The sequence below is a fragment of the Acipenser ruthenus genome, chromosome 2 (genome assembly GCF_902713425.1).
Source record: "Acipenser ruthenus chromosome 2, fAciRut3.2 maternal haplotype, whole genome shotgun sequence".
Taxonomy (NCBI): Eukaryota; Metazoa; Chordata; class Actinopteri; order Acipenseriformes; family Acipenseridae; genus Acipenser; species Acipenser ruthenus.
Genome location: NC_081190.1, coordinates 70,507,845 through 70,529,341, shown reverse-complemented (window position 1 = coordinate 70,529,341; position 21,497 = coordinate 70,507,845). Strand labels below are relative to the sequence as shown.

Sequence of the window (21,497 nt, the reverse complement as noted above, 5' to 3'; positions counted from 1 at the left end):
GGAGTAGTGGTTAGGGCTCTGGACTCTTGACCAGAGGGTTGGGGGCTCAATCCCAGGTGAGGGACACTGCTGCTGTACCCTTGAGCAAGGGACTTGTCCTAGACTGCTCCAGTTAAAACCCAATGGGTAATTGTATGTAAAAATAATGTGTAAAAAAAAAAAAATGTAATTGTATATAAATGGGTAATTAAATAAATATATAATGCGATATCTGTATAATGTGATATCTTGTAACAATTGTAAGGATAAGGGTGTCTGCTAATAAATAAATAAATAATATCTTAGTAGGGGACTATACTGAATTAATTAATATGCAAAGAAAGACATCCTAACCAGTGCAGTCTTTTGTTAAATTCAACAAAAAGGCAATAATACATACCCTAAAATTGTGTGTCTTAAAACAGCCATCAGGGGGAGTCCCAAGAATGTAGGAACATTTAAACAGGTCAAGATTTTCTTCTTCTTCTTCTTCTTCTTCTTCTTCTTCTTCTTCTTCTTCTTCTTCTTACTGTTTAAGCAAGTGAGTTTAGTCAGCTGCCTATGTGCATATAAAAATCTTGCTTCATGAATAGGCACATTAGTTTTCTTTAACTTGTGGTTTGTATAGTGCAAAACATTAAGCTATAGGCTTATTTGCTATATTTTATTTGCTGCAAAACCTCTATGTTCTTTTATTGAAATTTCCTCTGATTGTACTTTACTAGGCTGGCATATAAGAAAGAAAAAGCTTATGCCCTATCACACTATAGAAATATGCTAACACAAAGAGCCCATTGTATTGAAATCAAACGGCTTTGCTTCTTGTGTCAGCAAATTCTAAAACAGAGAAGTCTGGTGAGTTTTTTTTTTTTCTTGATGAGCGAGAATTGATCTTTGCACCAGATCGGCGGTGAAGTAATCAGCACTGTGAACTATTTGCACAGGTATGGTATTTTACAGTGACAGGTGACACGTATGTTTAAAAATGACCTGTAGTTATAGTCATTTATTGGAGCTAAATTCTGCATTCATCATGACGTGTTAATGCAGTCACGGTACAGCATCAGAATAAACCGCTGCAGAGCAAAGTAGGTATTTCTTAAATACTTTTTTCACCTTAGAAAGTTCAACAGGATATTGCTTCATAGACTGTCCATGGTATGGCAGATTGTCTGAGTTTTTGTTTGTTTTCGTTTGCAGTAAGAGAAGAACCACATCCGATGATTTGCCTGCCAGCTCAGTAGCCCCAGCGTGAGCAGTTCCAAAATGTTTTGTTCTTTTACCAGTGGCTTTCTGGTAACATTAATGTTTACCCTGACCCCTGATGCAACTAAAATCATTCCAGCCAGTGCATTTTTGGAAGACATTTTCCGCTTTTACCGTCAAAATGAGACTATTTCCACAGAGAGTATTGATGCCATGCTGGAAAAAGTTGGAGCCAGGACACCGTCAGCTACCGGGGACGAGTTGGAAACTTTTCACTTTTCTAAGGTAGTCACTATGATTTCTGACGTTTATACCGTATTTAAAGCCATATAACTTATATAACATACGTACTGTATTATCAGATGTCATATTATTATTGAAGCAAAAGACAAGGCTAGTATTTTTCAGTTACTACATACTGGCCTTTGATGGTTATTAAGTCATGAATTCTACTTACCATAATTATGATTTTTCAGTTATTTTTTTCTTAAACCTCGAACAAGTGGCATTACATTATTGAATGTAGGCTTTTCATATTTAAAAAAGTATTATAAACCATACTCCAGTGTATTAACCAGTATAATGTTTCTTCTTTTTTTTTCTATAAACTTGACTGGTTAAGATAATGCAAAATCAATCCCTGTGCTTTGAGACCCAAACTCTAGTTGTAGGATTTGCATGAATTAAAGAAAAAACAAAACAAAAACTGTAATGTATGAAAACTGTACTAGCATACTGTCACTAGGCTGTAAACTAATGTTTAGGGTCCTCATTCAAACATGGGGAACCTTATTGCTTATGGTGTGTCCTCTCTGTTCATCTATACCATCATTACCCTTTTATTCTGAGAATGCACAAAAGATTAAAACATTATATTAAGGTGAGTGTGAAAAGGAGTTGCCTATTGCAATTGTTAGAATCATATTTGATACAATGTAACTCACCACTTACCATTTTGAATGCCTTGTCTGCTTTGTTTCAAGTCTTATTTTACTCTTTATGGTAAGTGATCATTATTATGATTTTTTTTTTGCTGGATTAACCTGTCCTGCTTTTGAAGATTGTATGTTTTTGTATCCATGAATGACCTGGATTGACAATTACATTCTGACCCTCATAGTCTTTATTGTCTTCATTATTGTTATTACAATATTTATATTGAACCCATAAATTACATTGTTTTTCCAATATGTTTAACTATGTAGCTGACCTGCATGTCTGTCTGTTTGTCATGTCTGTGATGGTTTTGCACCAGTATAGCACCAAACCTTTATTTTACACTCCTAGCATCCGACAGAAGTTTCAGAATGCATTCCACTATAACCTTGCGCTTGTTACAGGATTAGGAGGGCCCTCTGTGTGTGCCTGCACTAGTTTAACCTTACATACTGTAGGTCATTGCATCGCTTTTTAAACGTGTACTTTTGAATAATCTGTTGCCTAGTCTAAAACAGATTTTAAAAAACACATACTGTGTGTATTCGTACAGCATTATCACACCAGCAACAGCATGGTCTTTTTGTCCTTAGGACATAAATCAAGGTAAACTGGTTGGTTGTGTGAAACATGCAGGTGGCAACTCTATATTTGGTGTAGTCCTGCTGAGGAAATCAATAACACAATTCACAGATAAAGTATGCTGGGGATGAAGTTATGGGATTATTATTATTTATTTATTAACGACTTATAATTGTTACAAGATATCACATTATTTTTACATACAATTACATTTTTTTTTTTTACACATTATTTTTACATACAATTACCCATTGGGTTTTTACTGGAGCAATCTAGGTACAGTACCTTGCTCAAAGGTACAACACCAGTGTCCCCCAGCTGGGAATGAACCCACGACACTCCGGTCAAGAGTCCAGAGCCCTAACCACTACTCCACACTGCTGCCCTGATAGCAGTGGGGATAGCAGCGGTAGACCACAGGGAAGAGGATTGTTTGGTTGACACTGCACCATATCACCATAGCAAGTCTGCATGTGTTCAGTGTTGTTTCCATATTTACTTTCTTGGGATCACATTTTCCACATAGGACACTGCAAATGAAAGCTTAATGGCCAATGCCAGTTTTATAGAATCCAGTCAGTTTTCTAGACCTTCTCTCACTTACTGTATATAGGTGTGTGACGGTGTGCCCACCCCTTGTGCATATTTATGTATATTGTTTATGTAGTATTATTATTATTATTTATAATATTGTGTTTGTGTGTGGGTGGATGAAAGCTGTCCGTCATTGTTATATGAGACCGGCGAAAAGCCAGTCTTATAATGTATAGTCAGTGTGGATGGGGCTATTACCCCATCCATAAAAACTCTCGTGGGAATGTGGCTGGACCCTTAAGGTAATGTATTAATAGGTAATTAAGGCTCCAGCCACAAATATAAAAGGACCCACTCGTGTCTCATTAGGTGGAGAGAGTATCGGAGGTGGAGATATACGAGAGGTACAGGTAGAAGAGAAAGATTAAAAAATTGCTATATTTAATATACTTGTTTCATTATCTGTTCCATGTTTATTTGTATGGCCAACATGCCATGTCCTTTTGTGTTTTGTTTCAACTGTTTATTTCTTATTATTTAATAAAACACTGAGCGCCGCAGCACTTCAGTTTCAACCACATACAAACTGTTTATTTTGCACTTCTTCCTTCCTAAATTGGCTGAGGATTTCTTCAGGCATCTGAGATACAAATTGGATCACTTCTTGATACACCAGCACTTTAAAAGAAAATCTTACCGCTATAATTCCATATTCATTTGAAGAATATTAGGAAGCATGGATCTACTGAGGTGCAATATCTGGTTTACAGGGAAGTCCTGTCTCTGTTTACAGGGATTGGGGGATTGAAGCCTCGTTGTTTTTGAGTATTTGTCAGGCCAGGGTTTTATTGACCTGCATTGGAATGTATACATGACACCAGGGTTAACCACCCTTGTTCTTCTGCAACTGTCACTGGGCTCTTTACTCTGCCTATTCTCTTTATTCTGCCTATACTCTGCCAAGCACCATTCTGGTCTCCCATCCAGACATCATCTTTCTTAGCTTCTGAGATCTGACAAGATCAGGTTCAGCTGCTGTCTTTTAGAAAATGTGCTCTGGGTTGTATCCTAATAACTATTCACATTATTTTGTTGAACAACATGATATAGCACTCACTCGGTTAATATCTCCCTTTCTTTTCCAGTGCTTGTCCGTTGAACACATTTTATCACTGTATGGATTGAATAACCATAGTCAGCTAACATCAGCAAACTTTGAAAGTATCTGCCCAGCGATTCTACAACAAGCTATCATTCAGCCTTGTGTTTTCAAAGCAACTGAACCTAATCTTCCTGCTCTTAAACCAGTACCTTACCAAGGTGAGTTTAATTATTGTTTTATTTTCTTTGTTTCTGTATGTATAATTGAATCCAAGTTAAAGGGGAAAAAATGTCATGACAAAGGGAATATTGTAGTTGCTTGATTGTACCGCATGAGTGATTTATCAAGGTTTTTAAATGGCACAGAAAAGAACTGTAAATGTTACATTCTATCGAGTTACAAACAGACAACTTAGGCACACTTTATCCTTTCAAGTTGTTTGTTACTGTAGCCTATAGTAAATGAGCACTGACCACATGAAGATAGACTTCACACAGACTGCACAGTATGGGGGCAGAACAATAATGTATTAATAACAGAATGTATAAGAAGCACGAGGAAATGGAAAGACAGGGAGTATAAAAGAACTGTAGATTTATTAAACAATTAACACAGATTATAAATTAAAATAAGAATATTTATATAAACTCTTGGAACTGAACTGAACATAAATGAAACTTATGAAGAGGCAAAGGAATGATTAGAGCAGGATTGATTGTTATATAAAAACAGGGGGGGGGGGCAGAGAATCTCAACCTAGATTATTAATGCCAGTCACCAAGACTTATTCTGGGGAGGGGAAATAAAATGGGGGCAGTTGGAAAAAGGGGGGTACCAGGATGGGGTCCTTATCTAGAGTAGTGACAGAGTAATATGGAGAAAAACCATTCACACACACACCTATGATATCTGTAGAGAGAAATATCCCTAAATTAACAATAGCAAGGAAATAATTGTTTTCTTGGAAATAGAAAATGTATATCCTTAGCCTTTTAAATAAACCTAAATATTCTACTCACTAAATAAACTCAAACTGTGAAATTATCAAAAAGTGAACTGATCTCAATTATTTACAATTATACAAACAGTCTTTCTTTTTTTCACAGTAAAACAGGTTTAAAAGGCACTGCATATCAACAGGACACTCAGTACTGCATCTCCAGCCCCGCCCCACCCCTTGTTTGCTGTATTTTTCACATACCTCTTCATAGTCGTGCATACTGATAAATCATCTTCTGATCACTCGTTTTATCACTTTATCCAAGTCATTACTATAACATCTCAAAAAGCTGTACAAATGTCCGTGATATTCTTTGAGCGCTGGATGCGGAAGCAGCTATCTTGTTTGTTTATGGCCATGTTATCTCTGTGGTGCCGAGACTATGTGTATTGCTCAGATATGCCCCTTTTTTCGGCTTCTCTCAGCTCCTATCGGTCTCACTCGGCCATTGAATGGTTTTCTCGGCTTTTTCTGGAGAAAAACGACTAGAGACCTGTGTTTTACGTCTTTTTGATGATGTCGGACAGGGTCCGACATCGGACCGGAAAGGGAAAATTGTAATGTCGGACCTGGTCCGACATAGGACAACAAAGGGTTAAAGGAAGGTTCTTGCTGTAGCCAGCAGGTGGCAGCATGCTCCACACACACATCTAGGCACTATTTATACTGTCCTTGCCACTGTCACACGTCTCCCAGTCCTCCGAGGATGGCCCCAGATGGTTTTTACTTCCGAAATACTAATGGTTCAACAGATAGTGAGTGTGGAAACAGTACCATGAGCTCCGGTTTGGGGAAACGTTCATTGTCCTGCTTCTGTCCCTCGTAGTCCCTAAGGCCCCAGAGGATCACAGGAGAGAAACAGACCCAATGATGTTGGTCCTTCAATGGTGGGTCTTGGCACTCTAGTGGTGCTCCTTGTTACTGTCAGTGTAGAAGTCCCTCCCCTTCAGACTGAAGTTAATGGGTAAGTAAGCAGTCCCTCACCAACCTGGAATAGACAACCGAAAAGAAAACAAGGTATCAGGAACTTTAACCCCGATGATAGGATAGGCTCGCTAAACTAGTAAACTAGTAAAATGACTTCCAACTGAGCTCTCTGTTACCTAAATAAACCCTTAATTTAACTAATAATTTGCTTAATTAGGAGTTTTTTTTTATAGTTTTCAGCTCTTAAACAGTTGGATATTTCAAGTTAACTGTAAAATCGTATGTAACTTGAAATCTGCAACTTTTTAGGAGCTGAGAACAATTAAAAAGGCCCAATTAAGCCAATTATTAGTTCTATTAAGAGTTTAGTTAAGTAATTGAGAGCTCAGTTGGAATGAAAACCTGAAGACACTCGGGTCCCGAGGACCGGGGTTGAAAAACACTGGACTAGAGGGACCAATATCTATAACAATAGTTTTCAACCTGTGGTACGCATACCAGTTCTGGTATGTGACAGGCTTGCAACTGGTAGGCACCAGCAGTTGTTCTCATATGACGATATGATTCCTCAACCAGAATACTCCATCAATTGCACCATTGTAATGTAATAATCTGTTTGTATCATTGAAACACAGAAAAATGAGAAATTATGATCTAGGGCACCAGACTGCGACTAAAATGGTTGCAAAGGGTTAGGCTAAAAAATTATGTATCTCCCTTTAAAAGCATGTGTCAGTATTAATGAATGCGACATGACATCGATCTTTATAAAACAAAACGCATATCACATGTTTTAATAAACTGAAGTGTGAAGGACGGTAACAATCTGATCGAATACAAATGCTTGTAAACCCCAGTTGCTTGCAACAGTTGTGGTGTAGTGGGTAGGGCTCTGGACTCTTGACTGGAGGGTCGTGGGTTCAATCCCAGGTGGAGGACACTGCTGCTGTACCCTTGAGCAAGGTACTTTACCTAGATTGCTCCAGTAAAAAAACCAAAAAACTGTATAAATGGGTAATTGTATGTAAAGATAATGTGTAAAAAATAATGTAATTGTATGTAAAAATAATGTGATATCTTGTAACAATTGTAAATCGCCCTGGATAAGGGCGTCTGCTAAGAAATAAATAATAACAAAAAAATGTGCTCAAAATGAACAATTGCATTTAAGAACAAGAACGACGAAAAATAAAAATACACTCAAGGTTGCCTACGTGCCATTAACAAAATGCCCTGGAAACTTAAAATAAAGAAAATAATTAAGGAAGGGCTGTACTGCAACAAAAAGCTCAACAATTAAACAAAAAAGGAAGCGAATAGGTTACTGTACCAAGCTGAAAAAAGTTATCTTTGTGAATTCCAATAAACCAGCAATATCTTTAACCAGTCAAATTGTAGAGTGCCTAAATAAAAGTTTTGAGTCAACACGAACACATTTTTTTCGTCTGTTGCATCATGCGTCCAAGCTATAATAGATTGTTACATTGTTTACCATCAATGGTTTAAGGGTGATTTAATTGCACAGCAGATTCCCCAGTTAGATGATGAGCTGATTATCTCTTCAGCCAAAGAAGCAGGCACAGTAATTTTACAAGTATAGTTACCATAATGAAAAATGTGAGTTTTGTTCTAAAGCAAGGTGATGTTGCAGGGAAAACAAAGTTTATTTCTCAAACTGACCATTTTAAGAAATTTGGAAGTAGAACACACAGAACTACTTGGGACTGTAACAGTGTGACAATGTACTGCTGAAGAAGAAATAAATAATGGAATTAAAAATGAAATGGATTGCAGTAAAAAAAAAAAGCCATTCAGTAAATTTAGCTCTCAGGTTGTGCTAAGGTGGTACATTTAATATTGTAAATATAGCAGAATTAACTCACTGCAATTTAAACTTGTTGTTACTGAAAAATGTTACATGCTGTCAGATCAGGACTTTCTTACACTGAGCACGGGAGCTGCAGCATATGCTATTTCCCATATTACAACTGTACACAATTAAAGGTGCAGCCACCAATTCCATACACAACACTTGCAAAATGTTTAAAATGTAAACCTGCTGAGTTCATTGCAGTCATCATAGATTAACCATTCACCAGAATGAGGCAACAAAAAAGTGACACCGTGAGAAACAGACACCGCAAACCTAGTGCTAATGAGGTAGGTCTCTGTTTTACAACAGCCGTTTAAGATTGCACATAGTTACTGGTACACCTGGTGGTCCCTGCTGGAAACACTGGTACTTGAGATGAAAAGGTTGAAAACCATTGAACTATAGGATAAAATAACAGCTCAACAACCACATAAAAAGGATTAATTTCCTTCCTAGAGTAGGCAGTATAGGACAGCAGTATAAGACAGCACCTGAATTTTGTTTCATGTTGCTGTAGGTGATCATGCCTCCATTGCTATTCTGGTGCCTTGTGGTCCTCTTGCCCATAGAAACAAGTCTTACGCCACCAGAGACAAGGTCTAATATTACAGAAGGGGAAACAGATCAAGCATACAGCATGTTTTGTTGCTTACTGTTGCATAACTTAAAGCTGATTATAGGGAAATCAATTAGGGTCACAGGCTAGTACAAAGCTCCATGTTCTCCAAGTTTTCATGACAATGATATAGGCTTTCAACTGCTACTGAGTTAATAGCTCTTTGAGTTAATATGTTACACTGGTAATTTACAGCCGGATACTTCACACTGTCTTTGCGACCTTATGAAGCAATTCATTTTTATATTACATTTTATGTCATGTTTTTTTTCCATCTCTTATTTTTCAAGGTCTGTACACATGTACAGATAGAAAATTCTCTACTATTTTTTATATGACAGGTTACCAATGATCACAGATGTGTCAATTCTGACTATTAATCACTACCTAATACTAACACAACTGTTTCCTACAGATTCCCGGTGGAATAATTATCAGGTTTTAGATGTGGTGGTCCCATAAACTGTACTTCACAATGTCTGTCCTTATATCTTTTAGCCACAGTTTACTATACATATTTGTGAAACGGTTCCACGTGTGTGTATTTTCAAAACCAAAACATAATGATAGTATCTTAAAATAAGTTATAATGAAATGTTACAAGTGTATATCATGAAACACAGATACTCAACTAAAAATATAAGCAAAGATGACATTTGTAAAAACAGTCATCAAAATACTGAAAAACAGCAAACAATACTAGAAAGCTACTGTAGTTACCCTTCTGACTTGCCATATAAATTATTTTTGTTTTCCTTTCCAGTCTGGGGGTTTGGAGTCCTAGCTGTAACCATTATCAATCTGGCCTCACTCCTGGGTCTTGCTCTGGTTCCTTTTACCAAGAAGCCATACTTCCCAAAAGTGTTGACATACTTTATTGGGCTGGCCATCGGCACTCTTTTCTCAAATGCTGTTCTGCAGCTCATTCCAGAGGTAAGCAGGAGCTTATTCTTATGTCTGTAATTTCTTGTTTCAGTGATGGGATGTGACTAGTGAAAAAATGAAAGATGTAGTTAAGTCATGAAACTTGTCCTTAAATTCTTCTTCTTATTTATTTATTTGTCAGATGCCTTTTATCCAAGGTGACTTACAGGTGTTACAGGGCAGTACAGGGTTACAATGCAAGCATAATATTTAAATACAGTGTAGTTTATAGTAAGTGCAAATAATACTACTAAAATACAATACGAACTAGGATGCAACAAGTTAGGATTACAACAAGTAATATCTACAATGACATAGTAGTGCAATAGTGCATTAGCTGAGGATCCAGTAATGTGGTGTATAGGTCAGACAAGTCCAATGCATAATAGGAGTGGTAGAGCAAGAGATCTACAAGTGCAGTCTTAACAGTGGGTCTTGAGGAGGCGGTGGGAGGCGGTGAGAGGAAGCCATCCTGAAGTCTCCAGGAGCTTGTTCCACCACAGAGAAGCTAGGGAAGAGAAGGGGTGGGCATGGGAGAATGGAGAGTGGAGGGAAGGCATGACCAGTTGGCCAGTAGAGGAGCGGAGAGGACGAGAGCGGGTGTAGGGGGACACGAGGGATTGGAGGTAGGAAGGGTCAGTGTGGTGGAGAGTGGTAAGCTAGAACAAGGGCCTTGAATTGAATGCGAGCAGAGATAGGTAGCCAGTGGAGAGTGTGAAGCAGAAGGATAGCATGTCATTAGCACAACAGATTTACTAAACTTTTTATTCAGTGCAAAGTTTACTCCATATTATTATCTTATACTAGCAAGAGTAATACATCTAAACACAATAAATAAATGAAAACACAAAATAGAAGTGACTGACCATTTCCTTACATTATGTTTCTTTGAAACAGACCATATAAAATTGTTCTAACATTTTACAGTAAATCATGTAATACAAATATGTTAGGAATAAGACATAGTTAAGTAATCATTTGTTTAATCTATATAGTTTTAAATATTTTATACTGATTAAAGAGCAACCTATGAAATAAAATGTTGTGTTTGAGCAATTGGGCTTTGTTTGAGGCCTCAGGTGGAAAAAAAAAAATGCCAGAAAAAAATATGATCTAAAAAAATATAAAGTACATTCACAAGACAGATATTCCACACCAAGTACACAGCTACCCACTTTCTGGAGTCTCAAATTTCTGGTCTAAAATGAGGCCCTACACAGGTACTTATACCCTCCCTTATCACTTTCCCCTCCCCGAGACTAATCCAATACACCTTAAAATTAAAATATTACAATATCTGCATTAACTTATTAAAATATTGGGGTAATTTCCTTGGTTTGAACATTTTATGTACCCACTCAACAGTTAGATATATTGTTAAAATCCAACCAAATTATATATTTCCACCCACACTGGCTATTACTAAGTGCGCTCCTGGCTATAACAGAGCCTTATGCCAAGATGGCTGCGCCTAGAGCTACACCAGCTTGCCGGTATGTTTGCACTTATTTAAAGGTCAAATTGGAACACTGACAGAAATATTTAAATTGTTATTTAGTTTACCCTTTTGACCGTTCTTCTAAACTCCTTTTTTTTCATAGGCCTTTGGATTTGATCCTAAAGTGGATAATTATGTTCTTCAAGCAGCTGGCATATTTGGAGGATTCTACATCCTTTACTTCACAGAAAAGTTGTTACAGCTGGCATTAAAAACAGAGCACCAGGTAAATATAAAATATATATCTTAAAAAAAAGATTTTGGAAAATATAATGAACTATATAAACGCATGTGTGTATGCCTGCATGTTTATTATTATTATTATTTAGGCATTTAGCAGACACATTTATCCAAAGTGACTTACAACTGCTGCTGCAGAGTCACTTACAATAGGACTTCGGTTTTACGTCTCATCCGAAGGACGGAGCACAAGGAGGTTAAGTGACTTGCTCAGGGTCACACAATGTGAGTCAGTGCTGAGCTGGGATTGAACCTGGAACCGACTGGTAATAGGTCCTTTTCTTTAACCACTGGACCAACAAGCCTCCTATATGCACGTGCTGTTCTTATTTTTGAAATTCACTGTTTGTTTATTGCTGCAATTTAGGACTAATAACATTATGTAACACAATTTTTGTTCCTGGGTAGTAAGTGTTATTTCCTAATTGCTTATGCCTCAAAAGTATAGAAAATGGCTATTATTCCCCACAAACTTCTGCTTCTGTGACCAGGACAGTGATATTTTGAAATTTACCTATTTCCAATGAGAAAACGGGCGAATTTGTGTCTTTTCGTTCACATAAAGTCAGAAAAAAACAACATATGAATCCAAATTAACATGTATTTATACTAAAAAAAAACAACATATGAATCCAAATTAACATGTATTTATACTAAAGTAATACAAAAATGACTACAAAAGATTTAGAAGTGAGTGGTTTTTCGAGATTTACGATTATACTGTAAATCACTTTCACGAATCAGCCCCCAAATGTAGTCTCCCATCATGTTCTCGTTATACTGTCCTTGGTAGCGGCGTTCAAAGTCCAGTATATCCTGGTGGAAGCGCTCGCCTTGCTCCTCCGAGTACGCTCCCATGTTCTCCTTGAATTTATCAAGATGAGCATCAAGGATATGGACTTTGAGGGACATCCTACAGCCCATTGTGCCGTAGTTCTTCACCAGAGTCTCAACCAGCTCCACATAGTTTTCGGCCTTGTGATTGCCCAGGAAGCTCCGAACCACTGCGACAAAGCTGTTCCAAGCCGCTTTCTCCTTACTAGTGAGCTTCTTGGGGAATTCATTGCACTCCAGGATCTTCTTTATCTGTGGTCCGACGAAGACACCGGCTTTGACCTTTGCCTCAGACAGCTTAGGGAAGAAGTCTTGAAGGTACTTGAAGGCTGCCGACTCCTTATCTAGAGCTCTGAAAAATTGTTTCATAAGGCCCAATTTGATGTGCAGTGGTGGCATCAGCACCTTCCGGAGGTCCACCAGTGGCTCCCACTTGATGTTGTTCCTCCCCGCAGAGAACTCGGTCCGCTGTGGCCAGTCCCGCCTGTGGTAGTGCGCCTTGCTGTCCCTGCTGATCCAAAGGCAAAGATAGCAGGGAAACTTGGTAAAACCCATCAGGAATGCCACCATTTTGAAGTCTCCTATGACCTTGATGCCATCTCAGAAAAATGCAGATATATATCCACTTAGACAGCTGGAACTAAACTGAACTGGTGGGCTTAAGGCCCCTGTATTTATACTACTATTTATATTACTGGAAAGTTCTAGAAAGTTCTAGAAGTTACTCTAAGTTTACTCAGCACTGAATCTATCTGGAATGTTCTGGAAAATAGGTAAATTTCAAAATATCACTGTCCTGGTCACAAAAGCAAAGTTTGTGGGGAATAATAGCCATTTTCTATACTTTTGAGGCATAAGCAATTAGGAAATAACACTTACTACCCAGGAACCAAAAAAAAAAAAAAAAAAGTGTTACACGGTGTAATTAAACAAGAAAATACAAAAAAAGACTCACAGGTTAATGCATTTGCAAAAATTACCACAAGGTTACATTAACTGATAGGCTTTTGTCAGGTTAACCTGTTAGATGAAGTAAATTTTAGTATTGAATTTGGTTTGGATACTATACAGAACAAAATCATCACTTTTCTATAGACCAATATCCTAGCTATCCTCCAATGCATAAGTTGGATAAAGCACTGGGATACCATTGCATTACTCTGAAACAGTGGCCCTGACATGGTACTGCAGTAGGTTACCAGTTGTTGTACAAAAAGTGTTGCAAGTTCTAGCACTGAATATGTTTTTTGTATTCAGAGTTTATTTTATCAGCTCACATTGAATTCAACAAACTTCCAACTTACAAATTACGTTGCAATTCTACAGATATCTCAGATTCTTGTGAGGTTTTTGACCAGAGGTAACAAATGTGAATTCCATATATGTGATTGCTTTTCTCAATTCAGCATGGACATAGTCACTCCAATCCTTCAGATGAATTGTCAGATGGTGACAAAATTGGAATGTATACCATCAAGAATGGAGACCCTGTTGGTAGCACTCAGATTGTCACTGTAACCAGTTTCAGCAACAGTAGTGATGGGGGTAGTATTAATCATGCTCCTAACACAGTGCAGGTGAGTATTTTTTATCCAAATAACTTACAAGAGAAACTTTCATACACGCACACAATGGTATTGTATATGTGTAGTTCACCAAAATGTGATGATAACATTTCTTCTGTTCAAGCAAATTTATAACATTAAAAGTTGAGTGAAAAACTAAATCCATTTTTTTCTTACTTATTCAGAAGGATTGCAAACTCATTAAAAGGGAAGATAGCCACTGTGATGGGGTGCCAGGGAGGGGGTTAAATTCCTTCCTGTAAAATACATGTGAGAATGTGGCAAGGGCCCAAACAAAAGGTTTAAACAAAATATAGAAATGTAGGCTGGGCATTAGCCTTCACTACAGTTTCTTTCTCACCCAAAAAACTATCTCCCCCGTCCCCCTCCCAATGGGTTTCACCTGCCTTTTATAGTCTGTGGCTGGAGCCCAGTTAACTAATAATTAACAATTAAACACTTAAGGCTCCAGCCACACTCGCATGTATTTTACAGGGAGGAATTTAACCCCCTCCCTGCCAATCCAAAACAAACAAGAATCCTAAGAAAAACAACAGTAAAAATAACAATAATAAACACAAATTATAGGCGCGAGCTGGCACCCCATCACAGCCACAAAAAGAGAAAATGTTATCTGACAGTCATTCCGTTCAGCAGGATTGCACAGATTAAATAAAACACAATTCGTCCCTCCTCCCAAAGATAAAGATTGAAGCATCAAGATCATCAAGATCAGAAACAATTTTTCCAGTTGAGATTTCCATTAAATACTTAGGAAAATTAGGAAAAGTAATTTTAATTATTAACAAAGTGTTTTGCAACACATACTGCTGGTAAATGTCGACCTTCAAACATGTCAAAGTGACTTTCTGAACAAAGTTTTGTACCAATACTATAAAAGACAAAAAGTAATTAATATACAAGACACAGTTGCCATGATTAGGTAATAAGAGTTGTATTTATTTATTTTATATAGAAATTGAAACAATTAATTTTGTTTTCTGTCAAAGTGTACTTTCAATTTTCCAAAGCAGGAATCTCAGACATTTGTCAATACCAAAAACAATAATATCAATCATGTATTTAGTATTGAGTATTTATTCTACTGACAAATTATTATTTATAAATCTTATGTTTCTCACAGTCATCTTAAGCTAAAAAGGATCAGCGCCACATACAATACTGAGACTGACAGTAGTGCATTCCTGTCTAATTCGTGAATGTATGGTAACTGGGCTGTATGACATCTAAAAGCATGCTGATGCTTAATGAGTTGTTGCTCTCTTTACAAGAAGAATAACTCTTGTGTTTTTTGGTCCTTTTCAGGACACCCAGTTGTCACGGGGCTACTGTAGTTGGCTTAAAGGGCCGAGGATTTCTAACATAAAAACGGTTGCTTGGATGATAACACTGAGTGATGCCGTCCATAACTTCATTGACGGGCTGGCCATCGGTGCTTCCTTCACAGTGTCAGTGTTCCAGGGGGTGAGCACCTCTATAGCGATCGTGTGTGAGGAGTTTCCTCATGAGCTAGGTAAGCATGCAAAAAAGATCATACAGACTCCAATGTAAACTGTAGAACACTTTTTTTTTTACTGTAATGCTCTGTGTCAGTGTTGCAGTATTACCCTACACTGCACTGTCGTCGTAAGGCTCTTACTTCATGTTACAGCTAATAAAAAAATGAAAGAATATTTAGATAATCATTTTGAAAAACATTCAAAAGTATTTTTTTTAAAAATCCAACACTAAACTAGAAATAAACACCTATGTAAGAGCCTCTAAATCAAATTCCTGGTTTATCTCTTTAAGTTTTATAACTTCCTCCATTCAGAACAAGTGGTGATGAGTACACTTTGAAGTAAATGGCTTTGTGGAATTATTTTATTTGTGGTCTAGTCTAGATTGTTATTGCACAGACAGTGTCACTGTACATTATTTTTATTGAGTCAGTCCTGTATTTATTTTGGTATGTTGTTTACTGTTAACTTCTTGTTTTATTCATTTCATAGGTGATTTTGTGATCCTGTTAAATGCAGGCATGAGCGTCCCACAGGCCTTGTTCTTTAACCTCTTGTCCGCCTGCTCCTGCTACATCGGACTGGTCCTGGGGATTCTTATAGGCAGCAACTTCTCTCCTAATATCATCTTTGGACTTGCAGGTGGAATGTTCTTATACATTGCTCTGGCAGACATGGTGAGTAACTCATTTTATTTTTCTAAGAAATATTTCTTGGGTTTATAGAGATACCTGCCAAAGCACCGATGGCCAGCCTGTCAATGAAGTTATGGACGGCATCACTCAGTGTTATCATCCAAGCAACTGTTTTTATGTTAGAAATCCTCGGCCCTTTAAGCCAACTACAGTAGCCCCGTGACAACTGGGTGTCCTGAAAAGGACCAAAAAACACAAGAGTTATTCTTCTTGTAAAGAGAGCAACAACTCATTAAGCATCAGCATGCTTTGCCAAAAAAAACAAAAAAAAAATTACAATTATACCCTTGCATACAAAAACTTGCTTTGAAGTATTTCCAAAATCCTGTCTCCACTCCACTGTTGATGTTCTAGGATTTAATAACTGATAGAGTGGATGCCTGGAATTCCAGTGCCTTACATTCTTAATAAATACCATCAAAATAGGCTTAGACTGATGCAGTTAAGTTTTATGATGCAGTACTTAAATGCATTGAAGTGACCATTTATTATGTATTTTAATGTAATCTAAGCTCCTACATCTGTAGCAGCATTGTTCTTTTTGGCATAATTAAGTTGGACCAGCATGGAATTGTATGAAGCTTTGTTTTTGCTCCACTTTTCTCTAGGCAGTAGTTGTAGCTGTAAAGCCCACTTCAGTATCAAAAAATCATGAACAGACTGTCACAAGGCGGCACCAGATATCACCAATTACATTTCAGTTGACTAATATACATTGTGTTAAAATTAAACTGTTTCAGTTATAAAACAAACCACTTAGCAATACAGTATTCCCCTTATAAAAGTTTACCACAATAAAAGCATAACGAGGTATAATAAAGCATAGTGAAAGCAATGTAAATTATAGGTAAGCATTGTAAAGGTAGAGAGACAGGTAACGACAACTGAAAAAAGGTAGTAAATGCGAAGTATAAGCAAATGTACCGTGGTACACTTTTATAAGGGGCTACCCAAAACTAGTAGGCTGTAACTAGAATTGTAAAGCTAGAATTGTAAAGCCAGTTGTAAAGCCATGTATCTAAACAATTAACTGTTGTTCTGGGTGACTCATACAGTCAGGCTCTTGTGCTCCTGTGGGTTAATGAGGTTGTGAAAGGGTAGCGTCACTGGCAAGGCTGGTTACCGGCAGGAGAGAAACTCGGACACAGAGAGCTGCAGTTAAAGTGCTGAAATGCATGTTTATTAATGACAACAAGCAAAAAACAAAGAAACAAGGCACAGTTGATCGTTGAACAGTTGTCTAGGCTGGGCAGCACCTTCGCTGGAAACACCAACAAACTCCTCCTGTTCAGGCTGGGTTTGGGTTTGGGTCGGTCTGGGCCTGGGCTTGGGCCTTCGCCTTTGCCAAAGCTATACCTTGTCTACATGTTGATGTCAGCTGAATCTGAATGTGTATTTATATTTACAGTTCCCAGAGATGAATGCCATTCTGAGAGATGAAGAAAGAAACACAAAAAACAATATCATATTTTTCCTACTACAGAATGCTGGCCTGTTATCTGGGTTCTCTATTATCCTGCTAATCACTGTGTTTGCTGGTGAAATTAACTTTGGTAAGACTCCTTGAAGGGTTCAAGGTTCATGTCAGTTTTAAAACCAAGTGGACCGATAAGGAACAAACTGAAAGCACACAGTAAACACAGTAGAACATATTGGTGTTAAATGCAATGAGTAAGAGCAGATAAATTAATTGTGGCTAGTGTTGGCAGGACTTAATTATATATTTGAGATGGATAACACGCCAAAACAATGACTGTATTGATTTATACTCCTTTTTTTCACAGTAAAGGCATAAGAATAGGATACTTAACGGTTGATTTGATCAACCTACAGCTATAGATAAAAGTTTTGCATCACCCTATAGAATTAACTAATTTTGGGGCTCTCCCAAGTGGCGCATCCAGTAAAAGCACTCATCTAGAGTGCAGGATGCGCCCTACAGTCTGAACATCGTCGGTTCGAGTCCAGGCTATTCCTTTGCCGACCGAGGACGGGAGCTCCCAGGGGGTGGCGCACAATTGGCTGAGCGCCGCCCCCTTAGGTTGGCCAGGGTGCCCTCAGCTCACCGTGCACCAGCGACCCCTGTGGTCTGGCCGGGCGCCTGCGCGCTTGACTGTAAGCTGCCCAGGGCTACGTTGTCCTCCAACGTTTTATGTCTGGGTGGTTGCATGGTGAGCCTGCAGTGTGTAAAAAAGTGGGCGGCTAATGGCACACGCTTCAGAGGACAGCGTGTGTTCGTCTTCACCCCTCCCGAGTCAGCGCAGGGGTGGTAGCGGTGAGCTGAACTAAACAAAAATAATTGGACACTACTAAATTGGGGAGAAAATAACAAAAAACGAATTGGCGACTACTAAATAAAAAAATAAAAAAATAATAAAGACAATTTAACTAATTTTTGCTTCATAAAGTCTAATGAAACCTGCTGAATAATGTTACGTTAACATATTGAATTGTATTCTGCTTTGTAGTTTTCTATATACTTAATGAAAAACTGACCAAAAGAAAAGTGACATTTCAAAATCCAACATGAAATACTGTATTACTATTATGGCTTCCGGTAGACTTTTGCGATATCATTTTGTGATTTACGTTCATATGGTTTCTTAATTAAGTTGTCTCAGTCCTAAAATTCCAGTGATGCAAAACTTATGGCCATAGCTGTATACCCTGATAAGCCACAGCTGGAATTTTTTTATTTATTTTTTTTTTTTCAGAATTTCTTATCACTTGGGTATCCTATTGAATTGTTTCAGCAACTTGTTTTTAAGAGTAACCCTGGAATAATCACAGTTTGGTGGTTGATCCAGGGTGATTCCATCTGTAATGCATTACAGTAATATGATTACATTTTCCAGTAACTTTTAACTGTAATGGTAACTTTTTTCAGCCTGGTAAAAGAAATGTAGTAACATTTCATATGAAAAATAAGTTATGTTTACTTACATTTAAAAAAGGACATGGCTAACGCATAACACGGTAATCACACGAACGTGCTTTTTATATCCTCTTGCTAGAAAATGTCATCAGAGAACTAGGGGGTTCGATAGCTGGATCTTCAAAGAATATTTTGAGCTGCAGCTGACCAAACCAAAAAAAAAAAATTCTGTAAAATGTACATTGTGCCTGAAGTAACTACTGTATATGTAACTGAAGCTAGTTACATTTTTTCAAAGTACTAAATGACTAGTTAGTTTTGTTCAACTTGTAACTATAATATATTACTTTTTAAAAGTAACTTCACCAACACTAGGTATTGGTTTATTAAATCATTATTTATGGAGTTATGACATCGCAGTGCAAAATACAAATAATAAAAACGCTCAGGGGCAATTTTGTTTCTGTAAGCGCAGACAGCATTATTTTAAAATTGGTTGTAAAATGTCCAATTCTGATGTAATTTTAATGTTCGAAGTGGTTCCATGTTTAAATAATGATGTATGAAATTAATCTGGAACATTATTTAAATTCTGTATAATAATCATGTTTCATAACTATGTACGTTCTGACACTGGTTTAAATGTGCAATTAAATGCTTCTGTTTCTAAATTATTAAACTACTGGAGAGGTAGCCACTAATGTTTTATAATTCTAAGCTTCAGGAGCATTTTCATGATGTTAAAAAACCTAACTTTTTAATAGTATTACACATTGTACTATCCTTATAATAATAACATATATCCAGAGACTCTTTTCATGACATACTGTAAGATTAAGTGCAGCAGCCAGTCCATAATAAAGCATAATACTATATGCAACTGTTTAACAATGGTGTAACTTCCCCTGGTCTCTGGAAAGCACGTACATCTCCTAACATCATTCTGATCTGTAGTGTCAGGGTTAAACTGCTGCGCAAATAGGGGAAGTTTGTTCAGGGATTTGAGGACAAGTTAAAGGTGATTTCTACTACCAAGAAAACAACCAAAATGCATTTTTAATAAATACACTGTATCTTGGGTGGATTTTCCAAACAAAAAGAAAAATGACTGTAAACAATGCCAAATATATATACAGTATGTTACAAATCTAAAGACCTGGTAGAATTAAGTGCACACTATGCAGCCCAGATGTTTTATCCGTTGTTTTTCATGGGTATGCACTGCAGCAAAAGAAAAGCTGTATGTCTGCTTCAGGGTTTACTGCACAGATTAGGGCCAATATATTTTTAAAAAATGATTTATATCTTAATAAAACTGGCTGCTATACCTGTGTTGTTAACTTTATAAAATGACTGAGTGTTCGAGATACCCATCTGTAACAGAGAAAGAAAGAATCTTGGTTATAAATCTCCCTCCCAACCTGTGAGGGTGCTGTGTAAAGGGAACAGAGTGCCCCGGACTAGATGGTCAGACAATTCATTCCAGGGAAAGGTGGAAGTCAGCCATCTGGAAAGGGGGCGTAGCTACGGTACACCAAGTCATCGCCCCAGAAGGGAAGCAATGTGGCAACTGCGGATTGGAGGAGAAACGGTTGCACTCGCTAACCAAGGGGGCGTGACTGACGGTACAAAAGGGGACGTGGCTATGTGATCTGTTCCTTTGTTATGGTTGCGAGCAAACCAAAAGGAAAACCAAAAACGTACCGTGAGTGTTTAGTGTTTTGTTTGTTTGTCGTGTTTAATTATACTTGTTTGTTCTTGTTAGATGGCTAACACGATCCGGAGCTGTCGCTTAAGGTCAGCATCAAACCCGGACAACACTGTGCACGAATAAATTATATTTCACAACTTGCACGCTAGCACTCACTGTGGACTTGTGTGTGTTTAATACTGTGTTTATTATTTCGGGACTGTAACCTGTGTTTAACAGTGCAATACACATTGCTATATATTGCCTGGGATTATCATTTGCGGTCATAACGACCTGGATTATAAACAGTATCAAATTAAACATTGTTTGGACCGTGAACTTACGTGTTTGTCATTAGTTGAGCAATGCATCACATCTACACCTGCGCACTGCAACCCATTTGGCCACACCATCTTAAAATGTTTGTTATTAAATCCCATCCAATAATTCACCCTCAAAAAACTTGATCTGCAAATTTGTTTTGTTTTAAAATATCACAGCCAAGTCACAGAACACAATTACATTATATCCATATGTCACTATAATTATCACATTTTCTCCAGAGTTTGGGCCTTTGGTGGTGTGGAAAGGGAGGAACTTAGCTAAACCCCCCCCCCCCGTACTTTAAGACAGATGGCAACAGCAACCAGACACGCCCTCCCTGATGAATTAAATGCTGCATCCCTCCGTCACACTGGGCCTGTCTAGTTTCAATGCAAGCAGCCACAGCTATCTCACTTCCTTGGTATAGTTTTTGGAATTCCCTTGCTATTACATGTGGATGCCAGTTATGGACGAAATTAAAAAAGCAGATGTGAAAATACCTTCCTGTTACTATACTGTACACATTGTTGTAATAAGAACATAAGAAGAAGAACATAAGAAAGTTTACAAACGAGAG

The 21,497-nt window shown here is 37.6% G+C and overlaps 1 protein-coding gene across 4 annotated transcripts; it reads left to right on the top strand.

The window, feature by feature from the left end:
- The first annotated feature begins 835 nt into the window (after nt 1-835).
- On the top strand, nt 836-20,935 carry slc39a8 (solute carrier family 39 member 8). 4 transcript variants are annotated; one of them, XM_034013725.3, is made up of 10 exons: nt 935-1,067; nt 1,180-1,470; nt 4,383-4,557; nt 9,519-9,688; nt 11,281-11,403; nt 13,658-13,828; nt 15,143-15,350; nt 15,829-16,013; nt 17,440-17,584; nt 20,672-20,935. In XM_034013725.3, exons 2-10 carry the CDS (start codon nt 1,246-1,248, stop codon nt 20,677-20,679), a joined length of 1,410 nt encoding a protein of 469 aa, XP_033869616.2. In that variant the 5' UTR covers nt 935-1,067; nt 1,180-1,245; the 3' UTR covers nt 20,680-20,935. The 4 variants fall into 4 exon arrangements, with proteins under 4 accessions (XP_033869615.2, XP_033869616.2, XP_058856122.1 ...); XM_034013724.3 differs by lacking the exon at nt 935-1,067 and adding an exon at nt 836-923 and having other exon boundaries at nt 17,440-20,935; XM_059000139.1 differs by lacking the exon at nt 17,440-17,584.
- The last annotated feature ends 562 nt before the right edge of the window (nt 20,936-21,497 follow it).